Below are 13603 nucleotides of genomic sequence, written 5' to 3' on the forward strand. Positions count from 1 at the left end.
TCACACATCATCATTTTAGTAGGTCCTACATGTATTTATCCGGCCCCCTCCTTTTTTTTTTTTTTTTTTTTTTTTTGCTTTTTGCTCATTACGCCACTGCTTCACCGAATAACAAATTCCATGACAAAGTAAATGAAACACGATTCGTGGAAAACGCCAGCTAACTAAAACGGTTAGTTGCAACTTAAAAAAATTCACGAATATAATTAGGATTAGTTATTGTCTAAGGTTCGGGTTATTCAATTTCAGTTTTAGGAACATTATGCGTCTCTCTTTTTTATTTTTTGAAGAAAATAAAATATTATGTTCGATAGTTTAAAATACTTTGCATATCTCACAGAGGCCCAACGAATGCTGTTTGTTTGATTTTTTTTATCATCACCTGATTCGATATTCAAAATCAAACAAAGGAAAATGTATACAGTGGTGCAAAAGTTAGTGAATGCCACCAGAATATGAACATATTTAAAGTGTTCAAGTTCTGCCAGGTGATAAAGTATGACATTCAATAAAGTTTGTTTCTCTGGCCTCGTCGAACATATAGTCATGATAGAAGTGTTGTTGTCTCCGGGTGTTGTCTACATTCACACCAGCATGAAGGAGTGCATTTTGTGGTGGGTTCACCAACCTTTGAGCACAACTGTATGTGTATACATAATTTAAAAAAAGAAATATTAAATAACAGTAATATTATTATCATATTTATTATTATTTTTATTATTATCATTATTATTTTTATCATAATCATTATTATAATGATAATCATCATCATTATTATCATTATTACTATTATTATTATTATCATTATTATTATTATTATTAGTAGTAGTAGTAGTAGTAGTTGTTGTTGTTGTTGTTGGGTTATAACAATAATGATAATAAGATGAATAATAATAATAGTTTAAATTACACATACCCACTCTTTTTTATTGCATGAGATAATCATATCTCCGAGAAAACCTTTTCTAGTTGACTGCTTAACATCATTCTGAATAGCTTACAAAAATCTAACATTTCATTCCAATCTGCTTTCCCCCCCATATTTTTGCCTCAACATGCCCAATGGGCAATTTTATTTACTATTAAAGAAAACTTTTACTATTCAGAAGTAAGATAACATGAATTATAACAACCAATATTTTCCCATTCATATAATAAATGTCACATTTATCTAAATAATATCTTTTCCAATATGCTTGCCAGATGATCCCATGATACATCGAGCGAGAGCGTGTAAATGAGCTTCTTGTGTTGAGTAATACAGGTCTAAATAGTTTTGTTCATAGTGCATTTATTGGCATCGGACGATGTCATTGCCGTCAATATCTCAGTGTGAAGGAATCCATTCATAGGAGACACAGACATCTTCAATTTTTGATAAAATTTTATTAACGACAGCGCATTCTATTAAGTATGAACTAAATGATTTGAAAGGCCGCCAAAGACATGAAGGAGTGGCAAAAAGTGACAACGGAACATGATTTATCAAAAGTGTCTTATCGCTCAAGTGCCATTAAAATGGGCATCAGTTCTGCTCTCATGATACTTACAAGAGATGACATGAATTCTTAATTATATGATACTGGGGATCAGAAAAAGCAACTCCTTATCTAAGTTTTTCTAGTTAGAACCCTTCTGTAGAAATTAGGTCCATGGTAGAAACCGTCGATTGGATATATAGCCTACATTAAGTGCAAGTAACCATTTCACATTCTTCTTAGAAATATATAAACGCAGTCAAGAAAATGGTGCCATATCAAACATTTCTCTTCCATTTTTCGCGGCTTCATCCATGCCAGCGCAGTAGAGAATTGGAGAAAAAAATGTATCCACAAATGCAAACCTCAGATCTCAAACGTCTTTACCTATTCTCTCTTTCCTTTCCTCTCTTCCCCTCTCCCCTCACCTTCATCTTCTCTTTATACGCATGTTTACACAGTGATTCGGCTCGGGGTTTGACACGCGAGCTTTGCTCAACACGGCAATTTTATGCTGTGTAAACGCAATCAGTGTGATCCGCGAACGATGTCGCACACGGCTTTTATGATCCGCCAAATTCGTAGGTGTCAACCCGCGAGCCGAGCCACACTCGCCTATTATTTCGTGTTTGAAGAGAAAATCATGTCGAACCTGCATGACCTAGGTCAAACACGGCATATTGGTATACGTCTATTCTACTTCCGTTCGTGATCTGCGGGCCGTGTCGAAATCACCTTTTTTGTTTCAGTATAAACGCGATCACAGTTGCCCTCTTCGCAGCGTTCGATCCTGCTTGAGGACTCAAAACTCGAGCCGAGTCGTGTGTAAACACGGTATTAATCACCTAAAATCTACAGTTTTCTTGTTGCTTCAGTTGTTCGCTGTTTTGTTTGTCTTTGTGTGTAGTGCTTTGTTTTTGTCCTGTTTTCTTGTATGTTTTATCGGAGTTTCTTTCTATTTATTAGTTTTCGTCTTATCTCGTCCAACTGCCAATTTCTACTTGCACTTTCCTAAACTTAAATCTGCTTAATTTATATACCAGGGATATAATATGTTGTTTCAATTTCCACATAGTTTATAAGCATATAAAGCTTGACCCCCATTAGTTTTCTTTTAGTATTCAATTTCAATTCAAATATTTATTTCCAAATCATTTAAAAGAATACAATGAGAACAAAATTATACGTACATAAAGAGAATATAAACAACAACAAAAACAAAAGCAAAAGTATGAACAGAACATAACCGGAACAAATAGTGGTATTAATGAAATAATAACAGGCACATAATTTAAAAAATGAGCAAAATAATGAATGGAAATGGGGCATGCACAAAAAAGCTACAAAAAGGCTTGTTAAAACGCGCATAACCAAGATAATCATAATATCAATCGCGAGAATAAAATTCGGTATTATGGTATGGATGCGGCAAGTACCAAAGAATAAATATAAATAAGAATCATTATCATTTAAAAAAAGAACTTAATCAAACAAACGAAAACGTATTATATTGACCCTTGCTAATTTTAGTGAAGAAATATATATTTTAATCACTTATTTATTGTTGGGATCTCTCATCTCTCATAAACAAGCTGGGATTTTCAATGGATTCCTTTTTTTCATTTCTGTACTTTATATTTTGCTGTGAAATGCAAATTTAGTTGAAATAAAAAATTAAAAAATCACTCAATCAATCCTATTATTTGCTCTGTCCTACTATCAAACTTCTCTTACAAAACTCGGTCAATGAATAGAATAAATTGATTATTTTGGAAGAAACAGAGTCACACAAAATTAGCTGAATATCAACTCACAAGTTCACGATTTATTTGAACATCAAAAGTGATACTATACACCAAATCCCGGTGCAAATGGGGTGTACGATACATGCGTACACCTCGCAAAACCATTGAGGTGCAAGTTAGCTCTTATGCGAGAGTCCGTGTCTGTTGTACACCCATGTACTCTTTTCGTGCACCCCACCAGTCTCGCTGATAGACGTATGGTATAGGTAAAGTTGATTTGTGATCGAAGATTACCCGAAATAACAATGCCCTAACGCCACACTTTACCTAAGTGAAATGATTTGTTAAATATGTAATATTTATGGGATGATTATTGTTTCAAAAACACATTTGATTACGTATACATTTGGAGAAACAGTAAATAGAGCTATTGAATCACAACCATCAGCACAAGTCAAAAAAGAATCGGATCATAGCGGGAAGAATCTTGACTGCAGATAAAACGAGGTGAGTTTGAGTCTCAACTAAGGTAACAAAAAGTCGATACAGAAAGTGAATGGACCGGAAGTCTCGACAATCTATTTTTAATTGTAGGTGGGGGTACATTATGCACCCTCAGGGGTAGACGTGTACAGATGGACACTCCAAACAGGGGTGCACACTGTACACCCCTATTCGGGGTGTACGTGTGCACCGCTATAGGGTACTCGTATAGGGACAAATCTGTGCACCCCTAGGGGTGTAAAATTGAACCCGTATTTCTTAGTGTGTACTACTACTACTACTACTACTACTACTATAGTCCTTCTATAGAACCATACATTTTACCTTGAAATCTTCTACTTTCATAAGTATAAGAATGGTATATATTTTTACATCCTTTATTACATTTAGGGTCAAGCCGGTTGAACGAAAAGTTTGCACAGTTAGCAAGTCGTTTGAACAAGATTCATGATGGATTAGTACAACGGAGAGTAAACCTTACACAATACATGTACATTGTCAATAGAACATCTTACCGACGGGTGTTAAAATTGCTATGTGATTATACTAACAAGAACACTTCTAATTGATAATTTCACTGCAGTTGATGATATCGACACTGTGTGGTGTCGGTTCAACACTGACAGTAGATGTTTGGTGTTCACTTTACACTCTCGGTGGTGATTTAAATGAGTTGCTTATTTAACACCTGACCTTTTTACAGTATTCAATCAAAACATCGCGAAAATCAAGACAATAAACGCCTCAGAGAATATTTGAATTTCACCTAATATCGTACATTATCAATCCATTTGTTTGATTTCCATGATAGAGCCCTTCATCCATTTTTAATTCCAACTCATCCCTGTGCCACTTGCGACTGCCCAAAGACCGTTAAGATTGGCGTGGTGACAGCAATTATACCACCATCCTCCTTTATACGTCGTTTTCAGTATCACGATCATAGGTGTAGAATGCTGAGTTGATATGATAGAACAATGCATCACCTTTACAAAGATAATAAAAGGACAATCATCATACTTGAAGCGTAATAAAAAAGTATGAAAGATATGTTTTGCTTTGGAGATTACCCATGACACTCTTCATCCATATAGTTGTGGACATATTGGCCCGTATAAGCGATGGTCTAATGCAACACACCACTAACTATTTCTCCATAAGCGCATGTGTTAAAAATGTGGATTGATAAAACCACTAAAAGATTAAGAGATCTAGAAAATTAAGAGATCATCAAATATCCTTGATTTTCTGAGAATAAGATAGTATGTTTTCAGTTTTTTTTCTGACGGGGTCTGAAACCCAACATAATCTTTATAGCTGCAGCAAAAGTAATGACAGGTATTCTTTGGCAACCAATTAATTCCCCATAAAACACTAAAAGGATCAATACAAATTATAGTGCTTAACTGGACTTATCTGAAGCAGTAATAGTTCCAAATTATGTTCATGTGATAAAAAGCTCTTACATGTGCATCACTGATTTTGTATGAATTTATTTCTATGAATGACGTCAAAGGTAAAATTCTGTTTATATCGTATATAATTCATAATTATGTATAATATGTCATTCCCAAATTGCTTTCATGATAAATAAAAATACCCCAATTATCATTCACAGACAGTTACGAATGATTTGAGTGTCAAATGAGCTGTTCAATCGAACATGCACTGATGGAGATTTATGCTACATTTGTCGATCTGTAGTTAGACAACTTTAAACCAGAGTTTCGTTTTAACCAGAGTTCTGAATACCGATCATGAAGACAGGATCGGTATGATGGTATCGGTTTATTTTGATATGGGTATCTGCGAGAGAGGAGTTTGATATATTTGCATATACTCTACAGAAAATGCCCGTCAAATCACAATGAACAGTTTAGAGGTCATTGTCGAAAATTTGTGGACCAGGACAGCAGATTGTCGTAAGATTTGGAGATAACGAAAAGTTACAAATATATATGTCGTTTGTCCAGAGTCCAGGACGACACTGCCGTTTTCATACTTTCAACGTTGCAGATAGCTTCTGCTTAGTTGTTGCGAAAGCCCCTATAATGGGTCTAATTTATGCGCGGTATAATGGTCAAATTATCAACATCATGAGAACGCCCTTCTGTGGGCTAAGTTTTTTAAGACGTTTAATGCGTGTCGAGAGGAAAGACATATCGTGGAGGGCTTTCTATTGTCAATTATCCCCGCGTATCTGCATTTTGTTCTTATGCTGTTTTCTTTTCTCCTTCTTCTTCTTAACCGATTTTGAGAAACTCGTTGACAAAGAATATTTGAGACTGCAGCAAGAATTGACATGCTTTCAGGCCAGTTTTGGATGAACTGATGTAGTTGATAATTTTGATAAATACTAACACTGGCCGGAAATAATTATTATACAATAATGACTGGATTTGAGGGAAATATCAAATATACTGCCCGCAACAGATCCATGATTGACCCTAGTCTTTAGACTACGGCAACATGGTTCTTTAAAGGGCAATATGTTTGATGTTCACCGAAAGAAGAACCGCGCCGCAAATTATCCAGGCCTACACTGCGTTGTTTCTACTTCAAAAAAAAAAAATCCTGCAACAGAGTCTCGAAAACACCTGTATTCTTACTGTACTGTGTTTTCCCCCTTTTTAAAACAGATCTGTTCTGTAAAATTGTAGAAAAATTGTAAAAATCTTTCCTATTACAACAATTTGCAGTATAATTTGGTTATTTCTTTCTGTAAAATCTTTTTTTTTTATTGTTCGTCTTTAAAATATCCTGTTTTTTCTAACAGTATATATAGAGGTTACAAGGTTGAATCGAACTTTCACAAATAATGCCCATGCACAGTCGAATTTTACACAAAAAATCAATGGGAAAACCCGGAAGAATGAAGTATTAGATAAGTTTTACAAATAGGAAGAGATAATAATCGTCATTATTGTTATCATTATTATTATTACCATCATTATCACTTTATACAAAACAAATAATTATACTCATCAGATATTACCGAAAATTAATATTTGGCTATTTAAGTTTACATTTCACTCACCTGCAGATCCTCCAACAAAAGTGAGACCTCCGAGGCGATACCGATCACCCTCATTGGCAACACGAAAACCATCATATTTAGCATCCCATTGATTCCCTTGCAAATCCATCATCTTTATTCGAAGTCTGTATGTTGCCTGGTAAGTGATGCGATGTATGACATCATTACCCAGCCAGAACTCGTTCTCTAAATCACCAAAGCCATTCTTGTAAGAAGCCCAATCTTGATAGAAATCCACACTTCCGTCCTGCCGACGTTGAATAACCTAGTATAAAGTCATACATCGATTCCACGAAATTATGAAGATAATTAATAATTATGTTACTTTGTGAATAAAAGCGGGGCCTGTATTAAAGTAATATATTAAGCTCATGAGAGAGTACCCATGTTCCAAATGTTGTAAATATGTCATTAACATTGGGAGAGGGGGAGAATGTGATAATATCACTTTTTTAGAGGAAGAATAGAGGGGAAATACAAAGAATTATAATAAAATGGGATAGAACGGGGAAGACATTTCCTACCCCCAATTGACGCAACCAATCAGACAAGGGTTTTGTGATCAAGATCATTTGAGAGAAAAAAAGGATGGGCAATTGGTTTATGAAAAAACCCTGTGGCATGTAATTGCAAACGACTTTCGATTCGAATACAATTAAAAATAAAGATTGATTGAGACTCCAAAGCGTTATGAAATAAAAATACAATTGCTTTTGGCCTTGAATAATATTACAAACGTAATTTTGGTTTCCTCCTTAACACATTCTATTTAAAGTTATCGTAATTTTCTGTAACTTTGGTATGTTATCATATAACCAGAAAAAACTATTTTTACTTCACGGTTTAATTGCGTAAATTTATTATGTTTCATCATTGTAGAAACTGCTCTGGTCCATGTATCAAATTATATTCTTCGTGCTGTTGATGACAAGAAGGCTTTTTTTCTTCTACTGTTTGATATTTTGTCGGTATTTGATACTGATGATCATAACTTGCTCTTTGATCGTTTAAAATATTGTGGCATAGGAGGAATGGTTTGCATCTGAATTTTCAGGAGAGATCACAGGTTGGCAAATGTCATCTTCTGTTAAACTCCTTTCGGAGTGCCCCAAGGCCCAATCCTCGGACCGTTGTTTCTTGCCATCTATTCTAGTCCTCTGGCAAAAATTGTTCATGAACATGGCGTAAACATTCATATGTATGCGGACGATACACAATTATATGTTTCGTTTGATCTTACTGACCCTGCTAGTGAGATGTCTGCCAGGCTTCATTTACAAAATACAATAGATGATATGCTATCATGAATGCTAAATAATAAGTTGAAATTAAATGAAAGCAAGACATAGTTGTTGATCATTAGATCTAAATCACATAGTCATAGGACCGCACTATACTGATGACTCATTGGTTAAGGCTTTTTCATCATTTCAAAATCTCGGTGTTGTATTTGACGAAAAATGTCCATGGGTGCACATGTAAGGAAAATATGTCAATATATCAGTATACTATTAGGAAGGTCTATGACCATAGGTCTGCTGCTATGCTCCTTTGTACTATCTCGTGTGGATATTGGGTGCTCTTATTTATAATAACCTCACGTAATGTCAATAATCTTCAATATGCTCAGAACACAGCTGCCAGGGTTTTAACTGGAACGTCAAAATATCAACACATTTCTCAAATTCTCCAAAAATTACATTGGTTGCCAATCCGGAAGTGTATAGAATCTAAAATACTTCTTCTCACTTGGAAAGTATTAAATGATATGGTACCAAAATATCTACAAGACCTTGTCATGCGTTATACACCAGCTCGTAGCATGAGATCATCACACGAGCATCTTCTTAAGACTTCCAAAACACGATAGGGTGAGCGAGCTTTCTCTTCCGCAGCCATAGCAGCACCTTCTCTTTGGAATAATTTGCAATTGAATTCAAGAATTATGATTATCATCACTATAGACTTTAAAATCTAAACTGAAGTGTTATCTTTTCTAACAGTATTAGTTCTTGGCACTTTGACACTCATCCAAAGTCCTTCCAAGGACTATGGCAAAATGGAATCTACTACCAGTAGACACACGTGAAGCTAAATCGGGTGATGGTTTTAAGACAAGGCTAAACAAAATTCAAATGTCTACTTTCATCCGGGGGGGCACATCATTAATTCAAATTCATCACTAGCCACACACGCCTGCAGCAATTATATCCCGATTGAGGATCTTGCCTGCAGTAACAGGAAGAAGAAGAAGAAGAAGGCAAACTCTCTCATTCTATCTTTTTCTTGTGCGCCTCATAATAGAATATTTCTAGATAGATGGCCCCATATAAATGCATATTATTATGATTTCTTACCGTCCACCCACCATCTACATCAAAGCTGCAATAAACATCAATACGTTCTTCATCTTCTATGCCAGAACCCAAGCAAATCGTGTATACTCCACTCGTCTTTTCACCTGCATCGTAATGGTCAGAGCAGTCTTTCGGAAGCTCGTCTGAATTTTGAACGCACATAAGATTGCATCAGTTATTTGATTTAATCGTGTTTTTTCTAAATTGTTTCAAGTGACAATATTGAAATCAATAACATCATAAAAAATGTTTTGCATATAACCTAGAATTTTGTGGATTAAATCATCACAACAAAGTGATATCATTTCATTCATTTCATTTTGTTTTCACATCATGCATCCATCATCAACAATTTCGTAATACATAATTTATAGGAGGTAAATAGTTTGAGTTTCAGTTTAAATTTATTATGATATTGATAATTATGGGTATATAGATTCCTGGTATACATGTAGGATTGTAGTTATACAAAGTAATAAAAATTTAACATAACACAAACATTATCATAAAAACAAAGAGATTACAAAACCACGTTTAAATATATCTACAAAGTTAAGAATAATACGTTAAGAATTAATATCGTTTACATGAATCGTAAAGTAGAATAAATCAAATCAAAATCATATAAGACTGATCACGCCTTTAACATAAATACAATGATATGAGAAATTTATGTTTTTATAAAAAGATAGCACTTTTAGTCAAATGGTCGGTAAAGTTTATCAGCCCCTAAATGAAAACACTTTTAGAACCTTTATATTATCAACATTATATCGTTATCATAAATTTCGAGTTGTATCGACTATCGAAAAATTTAAGTGCAATAAGAAACTTATGTGTTGATACCAAGATGATAATACTGTTCAAATGTCTATAAATCTTGTGGTAAAGTGTAAATAAGCTATCAGCCGGCTCAGCCCCTTCCCGAAAAGACATTTAGATTCTTTAGATTATTATTGTTATTATCATTAATTATGATTATGAGTTCTAGTTGTATTGAGTGATGAATGTTTGGTTATTACCTTTGCATGCATTTCCAGTAGTACTAGGCGGACATACGTGACATTCATATCCATCATATGTTTCCACACAGGACTCTCCTTGCAGACAAGGATTAGACAAACAATCTATGTGGAAATAACCGGGGGGGAATAACAAGTTAAACGTGTCAAATCAATCAACAATTTACCTGGACGCCATCAGTAGCGGCAAAGTCTCTGCGACGTTTTCTCCCGATGACCATCAGTATGGCCATATATGCATAATTTCCTTCATAAAGTGGGAGGGGGCACGTGGTAGTATGGGCGCAAAGAAACTTATCTAATCACAGGTTGTTGTTTTTTTGCATTTCGTAATTTAAAATGAATCTGCTGCACTAATAAACTTGCATAAAATACAAGGTTTGAAACTTTCGAGGGGGGTAACCCTTCCCCTCCTTGGCCTTATTGCTAAGACCAGCAGACCTCAGAAATGTTAGTTTCAGCATGTTGTGGCGACTTTTATGTGGAAACTTGCTTGAGGGAATAGATAATGTATTACAAACTCAGCGAATAAATCAAACACATTGCGCTTGATATTATTCGACTCCCCAGAAATATCAAAGACAGCACGGAGGCGCCTTGAAAGGACTCCATGACCAATTGGTCTCTGAATCACAAAATTACCAATATATTGCAAAACTGCAACAGCTTATAAAGGTTATTGCCCCATGCGAACATTGTTCAAAAGATGTGATCAGTAACCAATAATATATATTTTTTTTTTGTAAGTGATCATTAAAAATGCACAGGCACTGGTCACTGTATAGACTGAATGCCAGTGAAATATTTCCTATTTGAAACATGTTAAATGTGCTTCTTCTCAATATCTTTTTTGTTGGGCGATCGGTATAATTAAATATTTTTCCACACAAAGTATATATAAATTTATTTTGAGGGAATTTATATCACACGATATGGAGGAACTGCTCCTCACAAATGAAAACTTTAAACAAATTCATAACCAACTTATTTTTGTCGAACGTTCACCAATGTTTTTCTGTAATTTGTCTGCTTTAATATAAACCAATGTATCGTCAGGGTGAAATACTCGTTAAAGTGAAAAGCAGAAAATTGTAGACTCGAGCCTGAATTTTTTTTCTCTCTATGTTAATGATTTTCTATTCCTTGTTGAAGCTTATGAAAATAAGAAAAACAACCTTTGTAAATTGCACACATCACCTGTGGGCGAACACATTGCAAATTGACCCCTTTCTGCACAAAATTTGGATCAATCATACATAATGGTTATACACGGGTAAGATACCTGGTAAAGAGCAAATTAATTGCATTGCAATTCCTTTCATCTCGGGACGACCAGCCAATTGATGATCGGAGGGTAATCTCTTCGGAACCAGTTTGATGACGTCATCAGAAACTGGTACATGCGTATGAGGACAAGACATGGCCATCTCGGGACAAATGACATCATTTTCCGCCAGTACTGAATTAAATGTAATACGATTTAAAGAATAAAAACAGCTATTTTGTTACAATGAATGAACGAGACAATGATGAAACATATTGTTGGTGCTCGCTCTGATTTTACAAGTAAAGCATGTACATAAATCCTTACATTCTTTTTCAAATAACTGGGTAAATAACACCCTCCGCATTTATTTTAAATCATATGCTAGTGTTATCTGTTTCAAGATTATAATTGAATTCGTTTTTAGTTTAAATTTTGTAAGAATAGACCAGTAATTGTTATTCATTGCTTTGTTGTTACTTTTATTGACATTATTATCTTCATTTTTATTTTTATAATTATTATTTCTTTATCATCATTACTATTCTATGATTATTATCCTAATTATCATGGTTGTTATAGTTTTTGTTTATCCATACTGTTTGACCTCATTTAAGAAATAACAAATTTTGAAAAGTAAGATTTAATCGAAACTTACGCTTCCATTTACCATTTGATAATCAGACTGCAGTTTCAGTAAATGTTAGAGGTATTTGGGAGGAATCAAAATGGAATACACTTTAATTTCACGTATTTTATGGATAGCGTCTAGCTGGAAACATTGGATTTGGTATGCTGACATTAAAAATATTAATTCTTAAAGTTGTGAATTCAAATTATTTGATACAAAGTAATTTTTTAGGATTCAAATCTTACCCAGAATTTTACTGATCATTTACCAAAGAGGTTCTGGATTTATTTCAAATGTTAAGAATCGAACAATTAAATTGTTTTTCCTCGCCCTGGCCCATTATAAACTACCGTAGAAACGCAATTTTGATCACTTTCTGCAGCGAGACGGGGGATATTGCCCCGACCAGAAATTATTCATTTTAACAATAATTGCTCTTAAAATTTGCAAAGGATTCCACACAATAATTGTAATGGATCATTCGAATTTCAATTTAAGAAAGTCATTCAAATTCAAATTTGTATATATTCATTCCTAACAGAAAATAATACTAAATCGTTACAAAGTTTACATTTCATAGCACAACTGAAAATTAACAGAAAACAATTTTTTATTGATAATTAAATTTGTAATACACGCTTTACCCCATCGTCGATACTTACTTTTTTTTCATTCGTCCAGGTCAATAAAAATCTCTGCTCACCATCATGGTTCTAACAAACCAATCGCAACTTATCATATACATGCATGGGCCTTCACTCTCATTTTTTTAATAATATAAATACATGATAAAAGATACAAATGTTGGTAATAAGGTCCTAGCAAAGAAAAAACTAAAAAGAACAAGTGGAATGCCTCTGGCCGTCTCACCTGCATCACGCGATTCAATATAGCAGCAGTGCTGATTTTGAAAACTACTATAACTCGCACAAGATGTTCAGTGATACTTGGTTACTCTTATTTCCACGTTTTATGAACTAGACCCATACACTTATAGAGATATGATGGTAATTCAACAAATACCCCCAACGTGGCCAAAGTTCATTGACCTTACATGACCTTTGACCTTGATCATGTGACCTGAAACTCGCACAGGATGTTCAGTGATACTTGATTACTCTTATGTCCAAGTTTCAAGAGAAAGATCCATCAACTTTCCAAGTTATGATGGTAATTCAACAGATACCCCCATTATGGCCAAAGTTCATTGACCTTTGACCTTGGTCATGTGACCTAAAATGCGCAAAGGATGTTCAGTGATACTTCATTACTCTTATGTCCAAGTTTTATGAACTAGACCAACACACTTTCAAAGTTATGGCGGTAATTCAACAAATACCCCAATTCGACCAAAGTTCATTGACCCTAAATGACCTTTGACCTTGATCATGTGACCTGAAACTTGCACAGGATGTTCAGTAATACTTGATTACTATTATGTCCAAGTTTCATGAATCAGATCCATAAACTTTTAAAGTTATGATGGTAAATCTACAGATACCCCCAATTCGGCCAAAGTTCATTGACCCTAAATGACCATTGACCTTGGTCATGTGACGTGAAAC

The 13603-nt window shown here is 34.5% G+C and overlaps 1 protein-coding gene across 1 annotated transcript; it reads right to left on the minus strand.

Moving 5' to 3' along the window:
• Positions 1 to 4642: 4642 nt before the first annotated feature.
• LOC129265476 (ficolin-1-like) lies at positions 4643 to 11570 on the minus strand. Its single transcript, XM_064101371.1, has 5 exons — positions 11426 to 11570; positions 10144 to 10248; positions 9122 to 9264; positions 6765 to 7029; positions 4643 to 4713 (listed from the first exon to the last, which is right to left on the minus strand). Exons 1-5 carry the CDS (start codon positions 11568 to 11570, stop codon positions 4643 to 4645), a joined length of 729 nt encoding a protein of 242 aa, XP_063957441.1.
• Positions 11571 to 13603: the final 2033 nt, after the last annotated feature.

Source organism: Lytechinus pictus, chromosome 7, assembly GCF_037042905.1.
Source record: "Lytechinus pictus isolate F3 Inbred chromosome 7, Lp3.0, whole genome shotgun sequence".
Classification (NCBI taxonomy): Eukaryota; Metazoa; Echinodermata; class Echinoidea; order Temnopleuroida; family Toxopneustidae; genus Lytechinus; species Lytechinus pictus.